General features: G+C 40.6%; 1 protein-coding gene across 1 annotated transcript; it reads left to right on the top strand.

The window, feature by feature from the left end:
* The first annotated feature begins 3,679 nt into the window (after nucleotides 1-3,679).
* Nucleotides 3,680-22,690, top strand: LOC130121839 (serine/threonine-protein phosphatase with EF-hands 2-like). Its single transcript, XM_056290766.1, has 16 exons — nucleotides 3,680-3,720; nucleotides 4,190-4,319; nucleotides 4,547-4,601; nucleotides 4,768-4,943; nucleotides 10,835-10,949; nucleotides 11,105-11,151; nucleotides 11,310-11,476; nucleotides 11,737-11,773; nucleotides 12,626-12,775; nucleotides 13,148-13,495; nucleotides 13,694-13,879; nucleotides 14,168-14,310; nucleotides 21,003-21,109; nucleotides 21,405-21,568; nucleotides 21,714-21,801; nucleotides 22,143-22,690. Exons 1-16 carry the CDS (start codon nucleotides 3,680-3,682, stop codon nucleotides 22,325-22,327), a joined length of 2,139 nt encoding a protein of 712 aa, XP_056146741.1. The 3' UTR covers nucleotides 22,328-22,690.
* Nucleotides 22,691-23,680: the final 990 nt, after the last annotated feature.

Genomic DNA, 23,680 nt, shown 5'->3' with positions numbered 1-23,680 from the left:
TACAAATTTAGTTATAGACAGAAGCTGTATATGTATACAGATATATGTATACGAGTGTGTGTGTGTGTGTGTGTGTGTGTGCGTGTGTAAAACAATAATAAGAGCTGTTTGACACTATATTCTCTAATATTATCCCCACTTAAACAAATCATGGTCCTAAAACTTTACTGTGCTGCATGTCCCTCCCATTTCTTAAGTAACAACTTTTTTTCTGCCATAAAACCATAAAGCAAATTTTATTATGGTCTTACATCAGAGATTCAATAGATTTTAACAACACCGTGGAAGTAGGTTTTTTTTAATATGCACAATGTTTAATAGAAAACCAGGTCTTAAATCATCTTCAAGTCTCAACACACTTCCAGAAATAGCATTGTAAGAGAGGTGAGGTAATGTTTTGCTTAGTGTTGTCAGTGGTAAAACATGTCTTAATAACATGCACACACACACACACACACACACACACACACACACACACACACACACACACACACACGAACACACATGTGTGCATACATGTCTGAGATTATTGGCATTTGGCCTGAAACGCAAAGTGTAAGCAACTGAAGTCCTTGAGTGCCAGACATCTCCCACAACATACCCCTTGCAGTAACACTGGGAGTCACACTACTGGCAGCTGTTGCTAGTTAGGATCACGTGGCATTACAAAGACCTGTTGTGCACAGATGGACTGTGGCGGATGGATGCTGCAGGTGTCTTGCAAACAGACAGTAAGGACATTCTTGAAAAGTGATTCACATAAAAAGGCTGGGGAAATGTTAGAATAAAATGTTGCTGTGTTATCATCATTTGTTTCTCTCTCTCTCTTTCTTTCTGTGTCTGTTTCTCTCTCTTTGTCTGTCTGTCTGTCTGTTCGGACTGTCTCAGTTTCAGTTAGAGATGAAATCTGTTGCCATGTACTTGGTGGTGAAAACGTAGTGACAGAATAAAATGGATGGACACTGATTTATTAACTGACACATACAGAACTATTGATTAATCAGACATGAAAAAAGAACTGACTTGATAAATCACTGGTGCTAAGCACAAATCATATACTCTATGTACTTACAATCTATATATTAATTTTAGAAGCTATTTGATCATTTTCATCACTTTGTAAATCTACATCACCCCAAAAGCTATATTGCAGAAATTGTACACGCAGCATGGAGTTTAGAGCCACATGTTATTGCAATTTTTGTGGGGCCACACTAATCATTCAAAGAAGACGCTGAGTAGGTATATTTGACACACAAAGGCAGAGAGCTGGTGTTTAGGTAACTTGATGACGATTGCACACTGGGGCAAAAAAAATAATACTGAAAACTCATTAATAAGTATTGTTTCCCATGCACTATGTCTCAGAATAAGAATGGAGTATGTCTTGAGTGATTTTGCAGATATCTGTCTGATCCCCACTTTAAATGCTGCAAAACTGCCGCGTTGAGGAAATGAAACTGTGTGCCACTCCAAACGCTACAAACCCACCTGAGAAACGGTTGACTGACTACCAGTTAGATCTGCCCTGTGATGGCCTGGCGGCCTGTCCAGGGTGTCTCCCCGCCTGCCGCCCAGTGAGCGCTGGGATAGGCTCCAGCATCCCCGCGACCCTGAGAGCAGGATAAGCGGTTTGGATAATGGATGAAATGGATTAGTCTAGATCTGCCAATAGCTTTCTTTTCTTGCTCATATATTTCAAGTTTTTTTTTTAAATCACTTTGTAACATTGGGCTGGTGTAGGCGGAGAGAGAGCTAGCAGCATGTGGCTAGTTAGCAAGATAGCTGATTAGCTCGGAGTCGACAGCCAACGAGATGCTCCTTTGTTTCTATAATATATACATCGACCATACAATGCCATGTTCACCGATCATACATGAACAGTAAAACGTAAACATCTTAACCTGCACCAACTTGTAACGGAGAGAGTTGGTTCTTGCGGACGCGCTCGAAGGAGCACGGACAACGACTCTACTCGAGAGCTTAAAAAAAAAAAGAAAAAGAAAAAAGGAGGAGCCACCCTGTGGCGCTATTTGGCATTGCAACACTACTATTTGTATGTACCGCACTCTGGCTGTTACAAGTCCAGTTGCACTTGATTCAACTCCTTTGGGTAACCATGACCTGGATGAATGAGAACATTCACAGACAACTTGAATAAATAATTATGAAACTTTTTTTAGTTTCCATTAAAGTGTCTGTTCAGTTCCTTTGCCTTCTTTACCAAAACCATGTATTTTGCTGCCACGCCTTGTTCTTGTGTTTCTTTTCGTATTTTCTACCTTACAGCTCTACTTTGTAGCTCAAAGCAGTTGGTAGGAGCAGTCTGTGATCGATGCTACTGTAAGTGTGTGTGTGTGTGTGTGTGTGTGTGTGTGTGTGTGTGTGTGTGTGGGGGGGGGGTTATGTGTTTGGCTTCTCTAATAATGCTGGTTTAATTGAGGTGGGTGGGATGGGGTGGGGGATGACTTTAATTTAATGATGCCATTGTGTTTATTTATGTATGTATGCATGCATGTGAAAGCATGTGTATACATGGATGCTGTTGTAGGAAGTTTTTAATGTGGACCCCAGGAAGAGGAGCTCTTGCCTTGCATAACAGCTAATGGGGATCTAAATAAACATAAACATAAACAAAGTCTTGAACCAAGGCCGACAAAGCTCCCAGTTTCACGTTAGCCCCTGCCCTTTAGAAGAGCCTTTATCTGATTATTCAAAGTGGATGCCAGCCATATTGAGGTATAATCCTAATCCATTTGCATCTTATTGTTTGATTAAGTGGTCACGGGACTCATCCAAGACACTTGTTATTCGTGACACCAAGTCAGTGTGTGTTTGTGGTGGCTGGGAGCTTATAGCTAAAGAGAAAACACGAAGAAGGCTGTTTGTGTCCCTTTTTAGAGACACTGAGCAAAGCACTGCAGCCACTTGCACAATGTATTTAGTGCACAAGCGTGGCAAAACAGATTTGACTTTTTTACAACCAACAAAAACACATGCATTTGTGGCTGGCAGGATTTTAGGAAACCAACAACTTTTCTCCCAGGACACTGAAGACATAAGGTGTAGGTAATGAAAGAGAGGTAACTCGGGCAGGTAAGTTTTCTTGGGGTTATTTAGACGCTGTATTTATCTATTTAGTAATTAGGCACAGGGATTGAGGTTTTTTTTTTAAACAAAATGTTCACAGAATGTTACCAGGATTAGTCTCTTTAGCATCATGCAAATTTACCACTGTAATTTATTCTAGCTAAATTTTATTTATTGTAACCTTTTTTATTTTAATTTGCTTCTGATAACTCACTGTTACGTGATAGGAGATTTACGGTTTCCATCATACATGGGGTGAGAGTAGCAGTGCTGTTACAAACTCGTATAATGAGCCATCTGACTCTTTTGGTCATGTTGTATCTTACAATGCTATCTATGCTTTATGGTACACCATGGGGTGTATCATATGGACCATGTGGACATGTCGTCACATTTGCTAAGTCTATAAAACTAATGAAAGACATTGTTAAGAGCAACTTCAAAAGATCAGTTCAGTTGTATTTTTGAATTATTGTCATAAATGAATATTAACACATTTTACTTTTTAATATTCCACCAACATGATAATAAAGCAATCATGAATGTGATTTTTTCCCCTCTCCATCAGCAGTGAAAACAGCAAAGGATCATGGGATGTGGCATGACAAAATCAAAGCTGCAGCTGAAAAAATATGAAAGAGCCACCGACAGTTCAAAAGCTTTAACTGGAATAGTTTTGGTGAATAGTCAAGGTACTCAATTTGCATTAAAATATAAAGAAAAATATGATAACGTTTTGATTCATCCCTTGTCAACCATTCATGTATTACCCTCTGGATATTTGTGTTATTTTGCAGCAAGCATTTCAGTTCCAGGTAAACATGGTTTTGATGCCATCACAAATTATATTTCTTGTCTTTACAAATTACATTGCACATTCATAAACTATAAATATATATGAAAAGTATTGTTTGATTGTTAAAGCTTGCTATTTCTGTTCTCGTTAAATGCAAACCATGAAGCTGCCACTGGTGAGTTGACAGATCGACAACCAATGGAATCAATGGCACTGAGAGTTATTGTAGAGGATAGTATTACAATACCTCAGTCGTACTATGATGACTGAGGTATTCTTCTCTCTCTCCTATCTTTTCATTACAGCTATAAAGGCAGCTATTCTGATCCAGCGATGGTACCGCCAATATGTGGCACGGCTGGAGATGAGACACAGGTGCACTTGGAACATCTTTCAGTCCATTGAATATGCAGGGGAACAGGACCAGATCAAGGTGGGATCAATAAGATAGATTACAAAAAGAATATCACATAAAATGAAATAAATTACATTGCCATGTAGGGTATCAGACCTTCTTGACTGTATACTGTAATTCATATCCTCTGATCGCTACTTTCAACATTTTAATGTTTGTATTGTGACACCTGTTGAGAACACAGATACCCTATATGGTGTTTCAGAATTGTTCCTTTGTAGATTTATTTGCAGTTTATTTTGCAGCTCTACAATTTCTTTGGTTACCTGATGGACCACTTCACTCCGGCCAGTAGCGAGAGTAAGACTAATCCTAGTTTAATGAATTTAACTGGGTGTAGATGTCATTACATTGGTGAGATAATGAATTTATCTGGGCTAGGCAAATTTGCCCCAGTAGAAGAAAACGATGCTTGTCTTAAATGAAAATCTATCAAAGTCTTTTTCTTCGTCTGTCTTTGTATTAGGAAATCTAATCTCTCACATTTTCCGTGAGAATGACATTTGTCGTGACACAGAATGGGAAAGATATTTCTGCTACAAGAGTATTGAGGTACCTGACATCTACAGTGGCCCACATCTAACCTTCCCCATGACTATTTGTGAGGCATCTAAGCTGATAGAGGCCTTCAAGCACAAACAAGTAGGTACACACTTATACAAATATACCTATTCAAGCATGCAAATTCATGCAGTCACACTAACATGCAAGAACGCATGTACTTTGTACACATAGACATGCTGCTGGGCACAACATTAGTGTTTTGGTGCTTAGGGCGATCAGGCGACGCACTACCAAAGTGAAAAGGGAGAGAATTTTTCTATCAGATTCTACCACAGTGTTACGCTAGCTGTGACTGTTACAGTTTGTCCCGAGTCTGAATATCACAGTCCAATCAGCGTCAAGTCGTGTTCGTTGTAGTCCGCTTTGGGGTTGGTTGAAAATCGTCCACGTTGCTCTGATAGACATGATAAGGTCATCCTTTTTTAGCTGCAGGCACTACAATAGAACCTCTATGGGTTTCCAGGCTTGTGTCTCTATGCAGACAACAAAACGTGTGCAGCCATTCATTTGCTCTTATTTAAATTTTATTTGGAAAAAAAAAATAAGACTGAATATGTAAAAAGGAAAACAATCATTAGGAGATACTCTGAAGGTGGCTTTAATGCTTTGGACTTCAGTACTATTGATAATATCTTTAAAATCAACTGGATAAAGCACTGCCTTGCTGATAATGATTCCCCGTGGTATTATATCCCCAACCTGATTGTTGAGAAATGTGGTGGATTAAAATTTTTACTTTCCTGTAATTATAAATGTAGTAAATTAAACTAGCAAACAAGCTCTTGAAACCTTGAAATTAGCATTCAAACACAATTTCTCCCTCCATACCTGTACTATTTGGAACAACCAGTATGTGCTGTTCAGAAACAAGACTATAATTTTAAGAACTGGATGGAAAATTACATAATATTTGTATTAGATCTGATAAATTCTCAGCGTGGACTTTACAGTTATGAGGATATTATCCAAAAAAACAACAAAAAAAAAACAAAAAACTGATGCAGACCTTTCTAAGAAGGAAGATGAAAAAAATTGTCAAGAGTATATCTACAGGACTGATTCATCTTGTAAAGGCTCCTTTACTTTATGGCCCCTTTTCTGGAAAACTCCCCAAAATTAAAATAGGGGGCATAAACCTGCTTGAGAGCAAATGTAATAATATGCACATCAGCAGAACACTTATATCAGATGAAAGCTATGTTCCTAAAGCATTACATATTTGGCAGCCATCTTTCCCAATGTCTGTCAGTGAAAATATATGGTCTGAGTCTGACAAGTTCTTCATAGCCAGTAAAGTCAAAGAAATTCATTTGAAGATACTACATAAACATTACCCACATAACACATTTTTTTGCAAATTTAAAGCAGAAATCTCAGCGAAATGTTCATTCTGTAACACAGAAGAAGGAACTATTTTACATTTATTCTTTAATTGTCCTTATTCCTCTGAGCTATGGACAGATATTGCATTACTCATGTTTGATACTTTTAACAAACTACTTAGAATAAAAGAAGGTATGGTCTTGTTCATTGATTGCAATACTGGCTCATCTCCTGTAGATAATGCTCTCAAAATTTTGTGTTTATTTGGTAAATTTCACATTCTTAAAACCAAGGTGATGGGCTCCAAGCCCAGTATTCGTTTATTTTACATTGATCTGATATTATTTTTCAAGTCCCTTACCAAAGTAACTTCTAACAAAAAGGCAACGAAAACATCTCTCATCTTGGATTTTTTTTTTAAACTGCTTAATTTTACATTTTTTTTCCTGAAAGACTCCAAACATAGTGGCTCTTACTATCGTCATCTGATCATCGACCTCATAAGTTTAAGTTTGTGTCAACCTTTCTTTTTTATTTATTTATCTTATTCCTTTTATTTTCTCTTTTGTTTTTTTTACTATAATTATTACTTTTTATGTTTTGACCCTCCCCTGTACTGAAGCTCTGACACTGTATTGTCGCAATGTAAAAAACAATTGTACATGATAAAAAAAAAAGAATTAAAAAAAAAGTTACGTTCGGGGAAAAAAAATCTCTCTATGGGTTCCGGGAGGCGATATTATGAACCCTACATAGGCCTCGCCAAAATCCCGTTTCTGGCTTTGTCACGTGTGCGCCACCGTAGCAACGCGAAAATATGTTGTTATGGGGTTAGCGCTCATCAAGGAAACGCTGTACACCCACAATTTAACCTGTCTAAGTTATCCACAATCAACATTAACGTTTTTAACTCAATCTTTGCTTGCTCGTACACCCACAATTTAACCTGTCTAAGTTATCCACAATCAACATTAACGTTTTTAACTCAATCTTTGCTTGCTCCACGTTTGAGCATAGGATACTTCACCCCTTATCATGACTACAAACAAAACGAGCTCCTATATTGTAGTAATATGACTTTTACAAGTCTTACACATTAGCGCCACCTTCAGCTCTTGCACATTAGCGCCACCCTCAGGAAGATGACATATTTGACTCTGTCGTGATGTAATACTCAATGTAAGCTTTCTTAAATGTGAGAAAGTCTATTTATTAGATATATGTTCATTTTCAGACAACTAACGTTACTTACCTTCGTTCTGTTGTTGACAGCCAGCAGTCCAAAATTACAAAAGCAGCCAGCTGTCCAAAATTGCGAAAAATACAAAATTACAAAATTGAAGGTAGCTAACGTTAGCTTTGCTTCGCACCGAGTTGATAGTTGATTGTTTCCTTAGCAACGCAGCGGAAATCCGGCGTCCGTTCGCGAGATTTGGGACAGGGTACGGGATTTTGGCGAGGGCTATGTAGGGTTCATAATATCGCTTCCGGGAGGGCTTGCCCTAACGTGTTTCGTCATACGTAACGGGGGCCGCCAGCCATACCTCATTGGCCGCAAGTACAATTGGGGAGAAAAAGGGGGAACCCCCCCAATAAATAAACAAACAAACAAACAAACAAACAAACAAATAAATAAATAATACCTCATTGGCCGCGGCTGTTTGTCGCCGCGATGCGTCTGCGCGTCCGCCATATTGGCGCGTTCAAGGCCGCTTGTAAACGAACACAATGTGCGTCGAGAGAAGCAGACGTCACTACAAAGCGACTGTAACTCGCTTAATTCAGAACCGATATTCGTGTCATGCGGTTTGTTATAAACACGAGAAATTTTACATTTTACCGATTACGTATCGGAATTAAATGCTGATCCAGTCAGTTCCACGCCAAAACATCAACTTTCTGAATAGCCGCAACTTCCCTGGGACATGCAGGGTCCGATCTCAAGCGTAAATCATTTAGAATTTTAGTTTTCCTTCAGCTTTCTCTTTCTTTTCAGCTTTCTCCAAAATGTTTGACATTTCTATAACTAGTTGAAAAGGTGAAAAAGCACGAAATATCGAAGATGCGTGATGACAGCTGCCCGAAACGTTCGGCTATAGGGAGGGTCAACATTGGGTCAACACGGTTGGACGAGAGGTGAGCAGACCCAGAAGCGCCACATTCTAGCCCGCTTTATCGACTGTGTGCTGCTGTGTGGAGTGGTGGAAGGCTATGAATGAATGATGATTTATTTCGAACTTGTAATAAGCAGGATGTAGCATACAGATAAACCACTGCCAATAATCTGAATCCACACATCAAACTCAGCGAACAAATCTCCGTATGCACCAGATTAGCTGTTACATGTTCGACAAGGAGTAGGAGGAAGTATACTTTTTATTTTTTCCTACCCCTTCTCACCTACTCAGCTACTACACATTTCAAACTCAATTCTCACTGTACAAATTCAATATTATAAATATTATACATGTAATATTCAATATTGTAAATATGTATAACATGTTCTTTTGTGTTGATTTTGAATACGTTTCTTCTATCCAGTCCTTAAATATTTCTGTATTTAATCTGTATAGTATACAATTTACGATGACATTTTTCTTTTTTTTTCTGCACATATTGCAATTGTGATAGGTTCCATCCAGCACATCATCAACAGCTGTTGACATCACTTCTACCACCTTGTAATTGAGGCTGTTGCTCACATACAAAGCAACCCCCCCACCTCCATTTTTGTTCCTTCTGTTCTTGTAAGACAATTCGCATCCAGAAGTGACTTAGATATTATTCTCTGATGTTTTGGAAGCTGGCATATAGGCTTCTGCTGTTAATGTGGGTTATTAAAATTTTATGATCTGAGTTGACCATCCTGTTAAACTGATCATCACTGTAGGATAGGCAGTTGTTGTTGATCTTGTTGGAGAAATTATTTTGTGGGTCGATTTCATTTTCCATATTCTGTGATTTGTGTTCGAAATATCCTTTTGTATGTTCTCTAATCCTTGCTGTTAGCTGATCATTAGTGTCTCCAGTCAGAGATGAAAGACTACTGTCTGGTCTTATCTTGGATGTGAGTGATGTTTTACTTTGCATGCTTTATTGATTGGTGTGTTGAACCTTGTTGTGTTGTAGCGCTCACTGAAATCTCTCAAGATCCTTCTCATCTCTGATGACCAGCACTTTTGCCTCCTCTGTGGATCCTTTTAGCTTCATGAAGCTGTTACAGTTTGCAGTCCATGTATCTTGTCTTTAACAAAGGCAAAAGGTATCTTGTACCTTTCCTGTTTTTGTTTTTTTGTAGATGTCAAGCTTTTCTGGCAATGTCTGCATTTCTTTTTGTCGGATGCTCGTTTAAGAAAATGTTTGTGCTTTTCAACATTCTTCTTTGTTTGAGTAGTGCCACCTTGTGTTTTCTGTTTGCAAATCTGATTATTCCCTGACCAGCAGCTCTAGCCCAACACATGAGTGCAGTCTCGGTAGAGTGACCCCACTTAAAGCCAGACTGATTCAGGTCATACAGGTTGTTCACAGAAAGGAATTCAGAGACTTGGTTAAAGACCGACCGTGAAATCAGTCTGTAGTTTTCAACCAGGGCTGGGTTGACTGTAGGTTTTTTGAGCAGCGGGGGGACCCGAGCTGGCTTAAATGTGGTGGGGAATACACCCGTTGTAAGCGAGGAGGTGATGATGTGTTTGACTGCAGTGTTAACTGTGGGGGAAATGGTCTGTAGGAGGTTGGATGTTATCGGGTCCAGTGGACAGGTAGTGGGACGAGAGTCCAGCAGAAGCTTGGAGACTTCCTCCTCGGTCAGGGGGGTGAGTTTTGAGGTGGGTGAGGCACTGTTGGCTGGCAGCGGCAGACAGTTGGTCAGGCTCAGAGAACTGGTAACTGATGGCAGAATAAATATATATCATATATCAAAATAAATGGTATCTTCCATTCAGTTATGGATGGACATGGTCTGAGACTTGTCACTTAAAATGGCTAGATTTTCCATGCCTCTGTTTCTCAGTCAGTGAAAGAACTGCAGTGAGAGATTACCATAAACATAACACAAAACAAATGTCATGACCAGCTACTCAACCAATAAATCCAACTTTCAAATTTTTCCTGGTATATTGTGTTTGTTCTTTTTTTTATAAGATACTGACGGGAAACTGTAATGTGAAATGTTTGTGGCCACAAATGTTAATGTGATGCATCCACACACAGCAACAAACGAAACAGGAGGGACGGAGAGGTAAAGAGAGTGTATATGTATGTGCATATGAGAAAGATGTGCATTGCCTTTGTGCACTTCCTGTTGACACCTATATGTCCTATTGGACTTGAACCTAGTTTTTTTTGTACTTATTTGCATTGTTGTCCCTTGACTAGATCCTTGCTTGTGTTGTATTAACTCTCAGATGTATGTCGCTTTGGATAAAAGCGTCTGCTAAATGAAATTGTAAGATTGTAAAGCCTTACCAGGAGCTGCCCATAGCCCTGTGATGGTCTCTGCATCACACATACCACTATATCTAAAAAACAAGTGTCTTGATACATGTGCAATAGAAATAAGTGAAAAAAATGAGAACTAGTATGACCTAGTTTATCCTACTGTTAGAATTTCACTAATCATTTATCCTTTTTTGTTTTTTTCCCAGTAGCAGCTCCATCCTCGATATGTTCTGCACCTTCTTGGAGAAACCTGGAGGCTTCTAAGAATGCTCCCCAACATAAATTACATCTCCACATTCCACACCAGAGACATCACCATTTGTGGTACACAGGAACAGAATTTTCCACACTACATTTTGCTCTGACATTTCCTCATACATTTCCTATTCTTCCTGTTGTACATCTAGATAGAATTTCTTCCTACTCAGTTATCTCGAAGGGAAAATTTTAACAAATATTAATGCATAATTACTTTCCAGGAGATTTACATGGACAACTTGAAGATCTATTGCTGATATTCTATAAGGTGTGTAAACAGATATGACAGGCAAAATATTCAAACTGTTCTTGTATAGATAACTATTGATAATTGGAGGTACACATCCTCAGTGTTTGAGAAAACTCTCTTTTCCCTTTCATTTTAAACCTACATATGTGCAACACGTTGTTATCTGACCTGTTCAGAATGGTTTGCCCTCTTCTGAGAAACCCTATGTCTTCAATGGAGACTTTGTGGATCGTGGCAAAAACTCCCTGGAGATTCTACTCATTCTGTTTGCCTTCCTGCTGGTCTATCCCAATGATGTCCATCTGAATAGAGGGAACCACGAGGATCATATTGTTAACCTGAGGTAGGTCATAGAGCCTGCAGCTCATAATATTATTTTCTGCTACTGTCAATTTTTGAGTCAATACATATACATTCAAGGATTTGTTCTTTTTCTGTTTAAACACAACTGTTTCCACGTTTGTTTCAGTATTTTGCCTTCACTGTATTAGTTATGATGGCATGATACAAATGGAATTCTGTCATTGTTTTGACTACATTGGTTGTAGCTGAGAAAGCTAATTGGTGGGAAAGCTAATTTGTATAATCACTCTTTCTTTTCAGATATGGTTTTACCAAAGAAGTCCTAGGAAAGTACAGGGTAGGTCTTGCACAAGACTATTTAACAAAGGCAATGCCTCTCTAGCCAACTAGTCTGTTGAAATCACAATTAATGGCCACCTGCAAGTCCACATTTACATCAGTTAGGCAGCACGTATAAATCTAAGCATGCTGAGGCTCCATTCAGGATTGTGCCTGTTTCAGTCAGTGAGATGTGGGTCACTCTCTTCACCTGTGGTCTGAGTAAATGCGTTTTCTCTGCCAAAATTCTGAGTCAGCTGCAAACTGGTCATCAAGCCCGACTCCCACATGGAGAGGTTGTCATTATCTAATGTTATGTTAAAAAGCTGAAAAATATCAGCAAGCATACAGAGTATGAAGACTAAGTATTCATTTATGCTGAGGCTTATATTGATTTGGCTGAAGAGGTTAAGAAAGTAGATGGCGGCATGGTGGCCCTGGTTAGTGCTGTCACCTCACAGCAAGAAGGTCCTGGATTCGAATCCCGGGGTCGTCCAACCTTGGGGGTCATCCCAGGTCGTCCTCTGTGTGGCAATTGCATGTTCTCCCAGTGTCTGCTGTGGTTTCCTCCACCATCAAAAAAGACATGCATGTTCGGGTTACTATTCCTGTCTGTGGCCTTGACCGAGGCATGGCAAGATGAACTGGAGTTGGTCCCCGGATACTGCATGGGGTCGGTGGCTGGTCCTAGCTACACAGCTAGGCTGGGTTAAATGCAGAGTGTAATTTCTCTATAGGTTCAATAAAGTATCTCACAATCAAAAAACGATGCAAGCACAACAATGCACCAATACGAAAGACGGCAGCTCAAGAATAATTGTTGGTCCAAGTTGTAATACAGGAAGTTTATGTTGACTAAATTCATCTGTAGGTACATGGAAAGAAGATCCTGAAGCTTCTTCAGAAGATTTTCACCTGGCTGCCTCTTGCTACAGTTATTGATCACAAAGTGTTGATTGTGCACGGAGGGATCTCTGATACTACAGATCTTAACATCATAGCCCGATTGGACAGGCATAAAGTGAGTCACAAGTGATTGTTTCGTGGACTTTTTACACTGTATGTAGAAATTCCAAGAAAACTGTTATTCTTCTTTCTAATTTAAATATGAATACATGTGTGCATCTGGTGTCTGTGGAAGAAGAAAAAGTCTATGCACTTGTAAGCTATTAAACAAAAACGTACACACTATTTAACAAACAGAGTTTCTATCTGGATCAAAACTTCTTTAATAACCTTCTATAAAGGTGTGTTGGAGCAAATAGGTATGCATAATTTTCTTCTTCTACTGACTGTTTTTCAGTCCACCACCCTATAATTTGGATGTGCGTATGTCAACGTTCACTCTGCAGCTACGCACATAATGTAACATCTGTCTCATATATGTGTATAGTATGTGTCAGCCCTGAGACCCCCAAAGCGCAGCCAAGCAGTCAATGCCAATAGGTGTCTGGATACTGAAGATAAAAAGACCTCTGTATCAGCAGAAGGCCGGCGCCGGGTGTGCTCTTTGACCAACCACAGTCCAGCTCTTGGTCCCAGGCATGAGTTCCAGCGCCGTTCGCTCCACGATTTGTCTACGAGCAGTCATGTCACCTGCTCAGTGGAGGAAGAGCTTAGAAAGAGACGCAGGCAAGCTGGATTCAACAAATTTAACAGAGGCCTGAGAATGTCTCTCTCGTCTAACTCAGACCTAGAGCCAGGAGAAACAGTGGAAACAGATGGGGATGACTGGAAACAAGTAAGTTAGGGAAAGGAAATTGATCTGGGAAGTTTCACACATTTCTCAGATGTGCCAGATTAAATATCAATGTACAATGCAGAAATAAATGCACAAGTCTGCTACATGGAATGTAGCATGTGGTCATTATGGTATGCTTTGGTAGGGCAGTTGTCAGTATTGAAATTCTTACTACCCCTGATTTTCTTGGCCGTTCAGATAGTGGACGTGTTGTGGAGTGACCCCATGCCACAGGATGGCTGTATTCCCAACGAGGTGCGAGGGGGCGGCTGGTACTGGGGGCCAGATGTCACTGATGAGGTACTAAAGCGACACAGCCTCCAGCTTCTCATACGCTCACATGAGTGCAAACAGGATGGCTATGAGTTTTGCCACAACCGCAAGGTAAGCTGAATGTGGAAAGTAGCCCCTAAATGAGAATATAATTGACATATCGAAGCAAACACCAGTAATTTTAGCTGGTCAATGGTATTTTGATCAAGATCAAAGACTGGAATCTAACACCTCTAACAACATAAAATAGTTCCTTGAATTTAAAATGTGTCTTCTGCACATAATTTTACCCATTAATGGTTATCTTTTTAACAGGTTATTCAAGATTGTTAAACAGAAAAAAAAACTTGCATCATTTATTAGGTGTGACGTTGTCTCAACTACCCTTCTTGTGTCCAGGTGCTGACTATATTCTCAGCATCTAACTACTATGAGGTGGGCAGTAACAGAGGTGCCTACATCAGGATGGGCCCTGATCTGGTTCCCCACTTTGTTCAGTACCAGGCCAGCAGAACTGGCCGAGAGCTCACCTTCAGACAAAGGTACACAAAAAGCAACACATTAATTATAGTGATGATGATAATAATAATAATAATAATAATGATGATAATAATAATAATGATAATAATAATACATTTTATTCATGGGTGCCTTTTATAGCACTCAAGGACACCTTACAGAACATAGTTAAAAAATAGCAGCACTGTATCAGACAGCGTAAAATCAAAGCAAAGCAGGGTAGACAATAAAAAGTTAATACAACAGATAGTATAAAATCATCATCTGCACAAAAGTCAATTAAGCATGGATCAGATTGAATATGCCAGTTCGAAAAGGTACGTTTTGGGATGGGATTTGAAGGTTGAAAGAGAGTCAGTGTTGCGAATGTCTTGTGGGCGAGAGTTCCATAGGCAGGGGATAGAATGACTGAAGGCTCTAGACCCTATGGTAGTCAAGCAGGCCAATGGTGTAGTGAGTTAGAGAGCAGAAGAGGAACTGAGAGTGCAGGAGGGTAGGATATGCAGGATATGAAGGAGTTCAGAAAAATATGAAGGAGCTAGGTTATTAAGGGCCTTAAAGGTGAGAAGCAATATCTTGAAGTCAATACAGTATTTAACAGGGAGCCAGTGGGGTTGCTGAAGAACAGGAGTGATATGATCTATGGAAGGAGTTCTGGTAATGATATGGGCAGCTGAATTCTGGACCAATTGAAGTTTATGAATACACTTGAGGGGAAGACCAAAGAGGATAGAATTGCAGTAGTCAATACGGGATGTAACCAGGGTGTGAAAGAGTATGGTGGTGCTGTTAGGTGTAAGTGATGGGCGAAGATGATTAATATTGTGTAGGTGGAAGTATGCAGACCAAGTAACATTGTTGATGTGAGCTTCAAAAAGAATGTGCTGGCCAAGATGACACCCAGACTCTTAACCTGAGGTGATGGAGGAACTATAGAATTATCAATAGTTAGGGAAAAACTATCAGGTTTAGCCATAGTAGATTTAGTACCTACTAAGAGGACCTGAGTTTTATCACAAGTTTGAGGAAGTGGTATGAAAACCAGGATTTAATTTCTAGTAAGCAGTCAGAAAGGGAAGTGGGTGGAAGAGTGGAGGTAGGCTTGGTGGATAGATAAATCTGGGTGTCATCTGCATAGCAGTGAAATTGAATGCCAAATTTCCTGAAAATGTGGCCAAGAAGTAATAGGTAAATGATAAATAGGAGGGGGCCCCAATACAGAGCCCTGGGGAATACCGGTAGTAACAGGAAAGGACTGTGATCTCAAATTTTAAGTTGGACAAACTGAGTGCAGCCAGAGAGATATGATCTAAACCAGTCAAGGGGAGTGCCACTTATTCCAATGGAAGCTAATCTCTAGAAGGAAGTTATGTGAGATGGTATCAAAGCTGCACTCAGGTCAAGAAGGAAAAGTATGGTTAAGAGTCCAGAGTCAGCTGCCATCAATAGATCATTAGTGATTTTCACCAAGGCTGTCTCCGTACTGTGAATGGAGCGAAAACCATACTGGAATTGTTCAAACAGATTGTTGTGCATCAAGTGAGCGTGTAGCTGAGATGCAACTGTTTTTTCAGTTGTTTTAGAAAGAAATGGTAAATTTGAGATTGGGCAAAAATTATTAAAATTGTTGGGGTCTGCACCAGGTTTCTAGTGTATTTGGAGTTATCTCAGCTGTTTTGAGAGATGAGGGAACAAGACCAGAGGTAAGGGAGGAATGTATGATATCAGTTATTGAAGAGGATAGAGAAGGTAGACAGGCTTTTACTGAATGAGTAGGAAGGGGGTCTAGTTGACAGGTAGATGATTTGGATTTGCAAATACGACCAGATATATTTCAGCAAAAGTTGGGAGTTTAAAACCAGATCGTGAAGAAGAGAGAGGAACATAAAAGGGTGAATAAGATGAACTGTATGTGGTATTGTTCGACGAGGTCAATTGCTGATGAATATTTTCAATTTTGGCATTAAAAATGTTAATGAAAGTGTTACACTGAGCAATTGAATACAAGTGAGGTTCAAGAGTGTCCAGTGAGTATAAAATATTGTTTACCAATGAAAACAGGGCTCCCTTCGCCTGCTCTAGTAAAATTTGCATAATAAGACGATTTAGCTGTGGACAGAGCCTCCTTATTATTAAGTCTTTATGAACAACAAGGCCAGTTTTCGTGTAGCGGCATTCCAGGTGACGGCCTTTAGCTTTAAGTTGGCATAGTGCAGGTGTAAACCAAGGGGCAGAGTGGGTAAAGGAAACAGACCGGGTTTTTAAAGGAACAAGATCGTTTAAAAGACTATGAAGTCCATCATTGTAATGAGAGACCAGTTCGCCTGGGGTGGATACATTGTCTTTGCTGGGGAGTTTATCAATTCCACTAAGTGACTTTGAGTGTTAGAAAAGTGCTATGTAATTTTAATTTATTATTATTATTATTATTATTATTATTAGAAAGAGCAGATAAATCAATATTCTTTATATTACGGAGAGCTCCCTGGCCCCATTCATCCCCCGCCAGAACCCCTCCGTCCATTCTGCTTGGTGCTCCTGGTTTGTTCATTGGGGACATCTGGAATCCGTCCCTTGAGGGGGGGAGGTCCTATCATGGGTGTGTGATCTGGGTCATCGGGGCTTGCCCAGCTCCATCCTGACTGGTGTTTCAGTTCACCTGCGCCTGTGTGCCTGAGTGACCCTGATTGCTCTGCTTCACGCACCTGTTCCCTTTTCCCATTGGCTGCGCGGTTCATGCGCACCCGCGCCCAATCTCCCTCCCCTTTCTCCGATTGGCTGTCCAGTTCCTGCCCCGTCCTGCGCACCTATCTCCCTCCCCTTTCTCCGATTGGCTGTCCAGTTCCTGCCTGCCCCGTTCTGCGCACCTGTGTCCAATCTCCCCAGGTATGTATGCCCTGTGGTTTCTCGGGCTCCTGGTCGGATCGTCTCACAGACACTCACACACTCACAGAGACACTCACAGAGACTCTTGATCGCCTGATGTGCCACGTCCTGTTGTAAGCTGTTCCCGCTGTCTGTACCTGCTGTTTGTAAGTTTATGTGTGATTAAAGAGTTGTTCTGACCCAGTTTGTCTCCACTGTCTGCACTTGGGTCCTCTTCCTGCTCTCGCCATGACAGAAAGTAGACAGGAGTACAAGGAGATGCGACGTAAAGCAAAGAGAGAGGTGGTGAAGGCAAAGGAAAAGGTGTATGGTGAGTTGTAAGAGAGGTTGGACACAAAGGAAGGGGAAAAGGACTTGTTCCAATTGGCTAGACAGAGGAACCAAGCTGTGAAGGATATGCAGAAGGTTAGGGCAATCAAGGATAGAGATGGAAATGTGTCCAAAAGCGAGGAGAGTGTGTTGAGAAGGTGGAAGGAGTACTTTGAAGGGTTGATGAATGAAGAAAATGAGAGCGAGAGAAGGTTGGATGATGTGGTGATAGTGAATCTGGTAGTGAGGTGGATTAGCAAGGAGGAAGTGAGGGAAGCTATGAAGAGGATGAAGAGTGGAAAGGCGGTTGGTCCAGATGACATACCTGTGGAGGCATGGAGATGTTTAGGAGAGATGACAGTAGAGCTTTTAACTAGATTGTTTAACACAATCTTGGAAACCGAGAGGATACCTGGGGAGTGGAGAAGAAACATACTGGTATGGATTTTCAAGAATAAGTGTGATGTGCAGAGCTGTAGCATCTACAGAGATATAACGTTGATCAGCCACAGCATGAAGATATGGGAAAGAGTAGTGGAAGCTAGGTTAAGTGGAAAGGTGACGATTAGCGAACAGCAGTATGGTTTCATGCCGCGAAAGAGCACTACAGATATGTTTACTTTGAGAATGTTGATGGAGAAATATAGAGAAGGTCAGAAGGAGTTACACTGTGTCTTTGTGGATTTAGAGAAAGCATATGACAGGGTACCAAGAGAGTAGGTATGATATTGTATGATGAAGTCAGGAGTGGCAGACGTATGTAAGAGTGGTGCAGGATATGTATGAGGGCAGTGTGACAGTGGTGAGTTGTGTGGTTGGAATGACAGATGGGTTCAAGGTGGAGGTGGGATTACATCAAGGATCGGCCTTTCTTGTTTAAAATGGTGATGGACAGGTTGACGGACGAGATCAGGCAGGAGTCTCTGTGAATTATGATGTTTGCCAATGACAATGTGATCTGTAGCGAGAGTAGGGTGCAGTTTGAGGAGAGCCTGGAGAGGTGGAGGTATGCACTGGAGAGAAGAGGAGTGAAAGTCTGTTGGATCGAAACCGAATACATACTATGTATGAACGAGAGGGAGGACAGTGAAATGGTGAGGATGCAAGGAGTAGAGGTGACAAAGGCGTATGAGTTTAAATACTTGGGGTCAACTGTTCAAAGTCACTGGGAGTGTGAAAGAGAGGTGAAGACAAGAGTACAAGCAGGGTGGAGTGGGTGGAGAAGAGTGCCAGGAGTTATTTGCGACAGAAGGGTACCAGCAAGGGTTAAAGGGAAGGTTTACAAGATGGTTGTGAGACCAGCTAGGATTGTTTGGAGAAAGTGGCATTGATGAAAAGACAGGAGGTGGAGCTGGAGGTGGCAGAGTTGAAGATGCTAAGACTTTCGTGGGGAGTGATGAAGAAGGACAGGATTAGGAACAAGTATATTAGAGGGACAGCTCAGGTTGGATGGTTTGGAGATAAAGCAAGAGAGTCAAGATTGAGAAGGTTTGGGCATGTCTGGAGGAGAGATGCTGGGTATATTGGGAGAAGGACGCTGAATATGGAGCTGCCAGGGAAGATGAAAAGAGGAAGGTCAAAGATGAGGTTTATGGATGTGGTGAGGGAAGACATGCAAGTGGCTGGTGTGACAGAGGAAGGGGCAGTAGACAGGAAGAGATGGAAACGGATGATCCGCTGTAGTGACCCCTAACAGGAGCAGCTGGAAGTAGTAGTAGTAGTATGAGATCAGAATGTCAAATGATACTAGCACAACTAGGCTGATTTGAGTGTATACACACACAAGCATTCATACATACTGGTGTGTGCAAACATTTTTTGATCGAAAACGTACACTACCGTTCAAAAGTTTGGGATCACCCAAACAATTTTGTGTTTTCCATGAAAAGTCACACTTATTCACCACCATATGTTGTGAAATGAATAGAAAATAGAGTCAAGACATTGACAAGGTTAGAAATAATGATTTGTATTTGAAATAAGATTTTTTTTACATCAAACTTTGCTTTCGTCAAAGAATCCTCCATTTGCAGCAATTACAGCATTGCAGACCTTTGGCATTCTAGCTGGTAATTTGTTGAGGTAATCTGGAGAAATTGCACCCCACGCTTCCAGAAGCAGCTCCCACAAGTTGGATTGGTTGGATGGGCACTTCTTTGAGCAGATTGAGTTTCTGGAGCATCACATTTGTGGGGTCAATTAAACGCTCAAAATGGCCAGAAAAAGAGAACTTTCATCTGAAACTCGACAGTCTATTCTTGTTCTTAGAAATGAAGGCTATTCCATGCGAGAAATTGCTAAGAAATTGAAGATTTCCTACACCGGTGTGTACTACTCCCTTCAGAGGACAGCACAAACAGGCTCTAACCAGAGTAGAAAAAGAAGTGGGAGGCCGCGTTGCACAACTGAGCAAGAAGATAAGTACATTAGAGTCTCTAGTTTGAGAAACAGACGCCTCACAGGTCCCCAACTGGCATCTTCATTAAATAGTACCCGCAAAACACCAGTGTCAACATCTACAGTGAAGAGGCGGCTGCGGGATTCTGGGCTTCAGGGCAGAGTGGCAAAGAAAAAGCCATATCTGAGACTGACCAATAAAAGAAAAAGATTAAGATGGGCAAAAGAACACAGACATTGGACAGAGGAAGACTGGAAAAAAGTGTTGTGGACGGATGAATCCAAGTTTGAGGTGTTTGGATCACAAAGAAGAACGTTTGTGAGACGCAGAACAAATGAAAAGATGCTGGAAGAATGCCTGACGCCATCTGTTAAGCATGGTGGAGGTAATGTGATGGTCTGGGGTTGCTTTGGTGCTGGTAAGGTGGGAGATTTGTACAGGGTAAAAGGGATTCTGAATAAGGAAGGCTATCACTCCATTTTGCAACGCCATGCCATACCCAGTGGACAGCGCTTGATTGGAGCCAATTTCATCCTACAACAGGACAATGACCCTAAACACACCTCCAAATTGTGCAAGAACTATTTAGAGCAGAAGCAGGCAGCTGGTATTCTATCGGTAATGGAGTGGCCAGCGCAGTCACCAGATCTGAACCCCATTGAGCTGTTGTGGGAGCAGCTTGACCGTATGGTACGCAAGAAGTGCCCATCCAACCAATCCAACTTGTGGTTGCTGCTTCTGGAAGCGTGGGGTGCAATTTCTCCAGATTACCTCAACAAATTAACAGCTAGAATGCCAAAGGTCTGCAATGCTGTAATTGCTGCAAATGGAGGATTCTTTGACGAAAGCAAAGTTTGATGTAAAAAAAATCTTATTTCAAATACAAATCATTATTTCTAACCTTGTCAATGTCTTGACTCTATTTTCTATTCATTTCACAACATATGGTGGTGAATAAGTGTGACTTTTCATGGAAAACACAAAATTGTTTGGGTGATCCCAAACTTTTGAACGGTAGTGTAAATATTATTGAAATAGCTTATAGATTATGGATGTTGTATAACACTACGATAAAAATAAAAGTACCATTTACTAAGATTTTCCCCATTTTGTCTTTGTTAGTGTTGGGTGGACTGAGCGATCAGCTCTAAGGGCTCTAAGGGCACAGCTGTTTGCACACAAGTCTGACCTCATTGCTGCGTTTGAGGAATACGACCCAAAAAACACAGGTACTAAACCAGATAAATCCACTACGGACAGTGTGGCTTTGTGACACATGCTTTATAACCTGTATGTGTTAGCCAGAAAAATAGGAGACCCAATATTCAAGGCTCGATAGATCAAGTACACCACAAGTTTTTTAACTCTGAACACACAAGCTATTTTCAATTTGCTGATTGTGTGTCGCCATGGTCAAGAACACCTCTGAATCATCGCCAGCTAGTGGCAAAGTATGAAAATGTAAATAATGAGTCTAAAATAATTCACGTAAAAGGTTCACTTCCCTACCTGTCTCTCATCTAGGTTTACTCTCTCTGAAACATTGGGCGAGTGCCATGGAGAAAGTGTTAAAGCTGGGTCTGCCCTGGAGAGTGTTGCGCTCTCAACTTGTCGACAACACTCAGCATGGCATGCTAGACTACCAGCAATGGATTGGGCAGCTCTCCATCACTGAACCCAGACCAGAGGTCTGACTTATTATGCTGTTATGTTTTCATTTCTGTGTGTGTATCCGCAAGTCTTTTGCTTTATGACCACATTCTTTTCCTTTCACTGCAAGTGTGCACACATATATAGGAAAGTAAATGTTTACCTTTGTCTCTTGCATGATAGATCTCAAATGCCAGCATCCTGGAAACAATGTACAAAAACCACTCAAACCTGGAGACTATCTTCCGAATCATAGACACAGATCACTCAGGTCAGTAATCAGCTTATCCTAGATCCTAAATGACAGACCCTTGCCTTTCAGTCCTGCAGCTATGCACCACAACTGACTCACTCCCCAAGCCTCTCAATGGAATACATGTTCAAGTGGTTTATCATGAAATCTATATAAAAAGATAACATACTATAATGGAACAGGCATAAACCTCTGGGGTGGGATGAGGTATTCCTAACTTGAAGAATTATGAGGCCCATAAAACAGTCGGCTATTCTGAGCCCTGTATCCAACTGAGACAAAACGAGTGTTTGACAAATTCAAATGAATTCATTTTTCAACTGAATTGAACTGAAGTTCCCCCTTCTTGTCTGTTGCAGGCCTGATCTCATTTGAGGAGTTCCGTCAGACATGGAAACTCCTGAGCTCCCATCTAAAGGTAGAGGTCACTGATGAGGCCATGGCAGACCTAGCCCAGAGCATTGACTTCAACAAGGATGGTAACATTGACATCAATGAGTTCATGGAGGCCTTCCGACTAGTGGACCTCACCGCGCACCCGTAAAAGTTGGGTTGAACCTATAATTAGATGTCCACGCTGACCTGTCACAGCAGAAATCCCATATACTTTCATTTTTGTTTTTTTACCCCCTATTCACTGTGGTCAATATGCCTGAGAATTTAATGATCATTAGCATCTTACATGTTTTCACACAATGTGAGCCTAGTGAGATGAGTGTGCTTATCGGTTGATAATTTTGAGCCCAGGCATAGTTGGAATTTGGGCAATTGTGCTCACATCTCAGGCTATTAGTTCTTTTCTACCTCCTAGATATTTTTTGACACAAAGATTTAGACTACATTTTAAACATTGTGTTGGATCTTATAATAATGAATCACTGGTCTAATAATGAATACAGACATTCAAAACACATGCCGTCTTTGCGTTTCATTATAACTCACTATAAAACAATGTCTACCTTCAATTTAAATCTAACCTGTCAATTTACTTTTGAATCCAAGTTTACGTTACTGAGATAATACAATGAAAAACAAGATCACCATCCTTTAAATAAACGTCAGAGAGAACTCAATAGCTTAACTGCAATGTTGACTGAATTGCAATAAGGTACACACTCAGGGATGGACAATCGCAAGATGACCCAACTGCAAGAGGCGATATTAATGTAATCTGTTTGAAAGCTGCTTAGTTAGTTCAACTGCCTATCAGTCTTTCGTCCCTGTGTGCCTGTGAATCCAGGACATGAATCCTATCAACTTAAGTCTTATCCCCATATGGAATTTGACAGGAGAATTTAACAAGCTGTAAACTTGACTGCCATTGTTTCAAAATAATCAAATCTGTCAACACAGGAACCAGAGATGTGTCACACATCTTTTACATATATAAAGCAAAAGTGTATGTTTGTATGTTCGCTTAAAACTCCAGAAATACTCATTGTAGAACAAAAAGAAAGCTATCTTTAGAATCAGCACTTTCCAAGGATTGCACAGTTCGAAAAATATTTCAAAAACCAAGTAAAATATTTGATTTATTTGCGAGGCATTGCAACGATGCTTTTCAAATCTTTCCAGTGGTCAAGGGAGGCACTACACCTAACATTGTCAATGCTAGCCTGAAGGCACACAATGTGGTTTACCCTGAGGCGCTTGAGCACTGAGCGATTAATACACACATTGGCAAAGGAGCTTGATGAATGGATTGAAAATTATGACATTTGATAATTTTCATTGATAACATTCGTTTATTCAACATTAGTTAATCAGGTATAATAAATTATCCTATATTTCATCATTAATTATATCGTAAAGATCAGATCGTGTTGGCTGTTTTGGTGAGAACATTTTCCCCAGGCAACGCCGGGTACCTCTGCTAGTTGCTTATAAAACAATGTAC

The sequence above is a fragment of the Lampris incognitus genome, chromosome 12 (assembly GCF_029633865.1).
Source record: "Lampris incognitus isolate fLamInc1 chromosome 12, fLamInc1.hap2, whole genome shotgun sequence".
Classification (NCBI taxonomy): domain Eukaryota; kingdom Metazoa; phylum Chordata; class Actinopteri; order Lampriformes; family Lampridae; genus Lampris; species Lampris incognitus.
The sequence above is the reverse complement of the archived record's forward strand: the minus strand, read 5'-3'. Positions and strand labels throughout refer to the sequence as shown.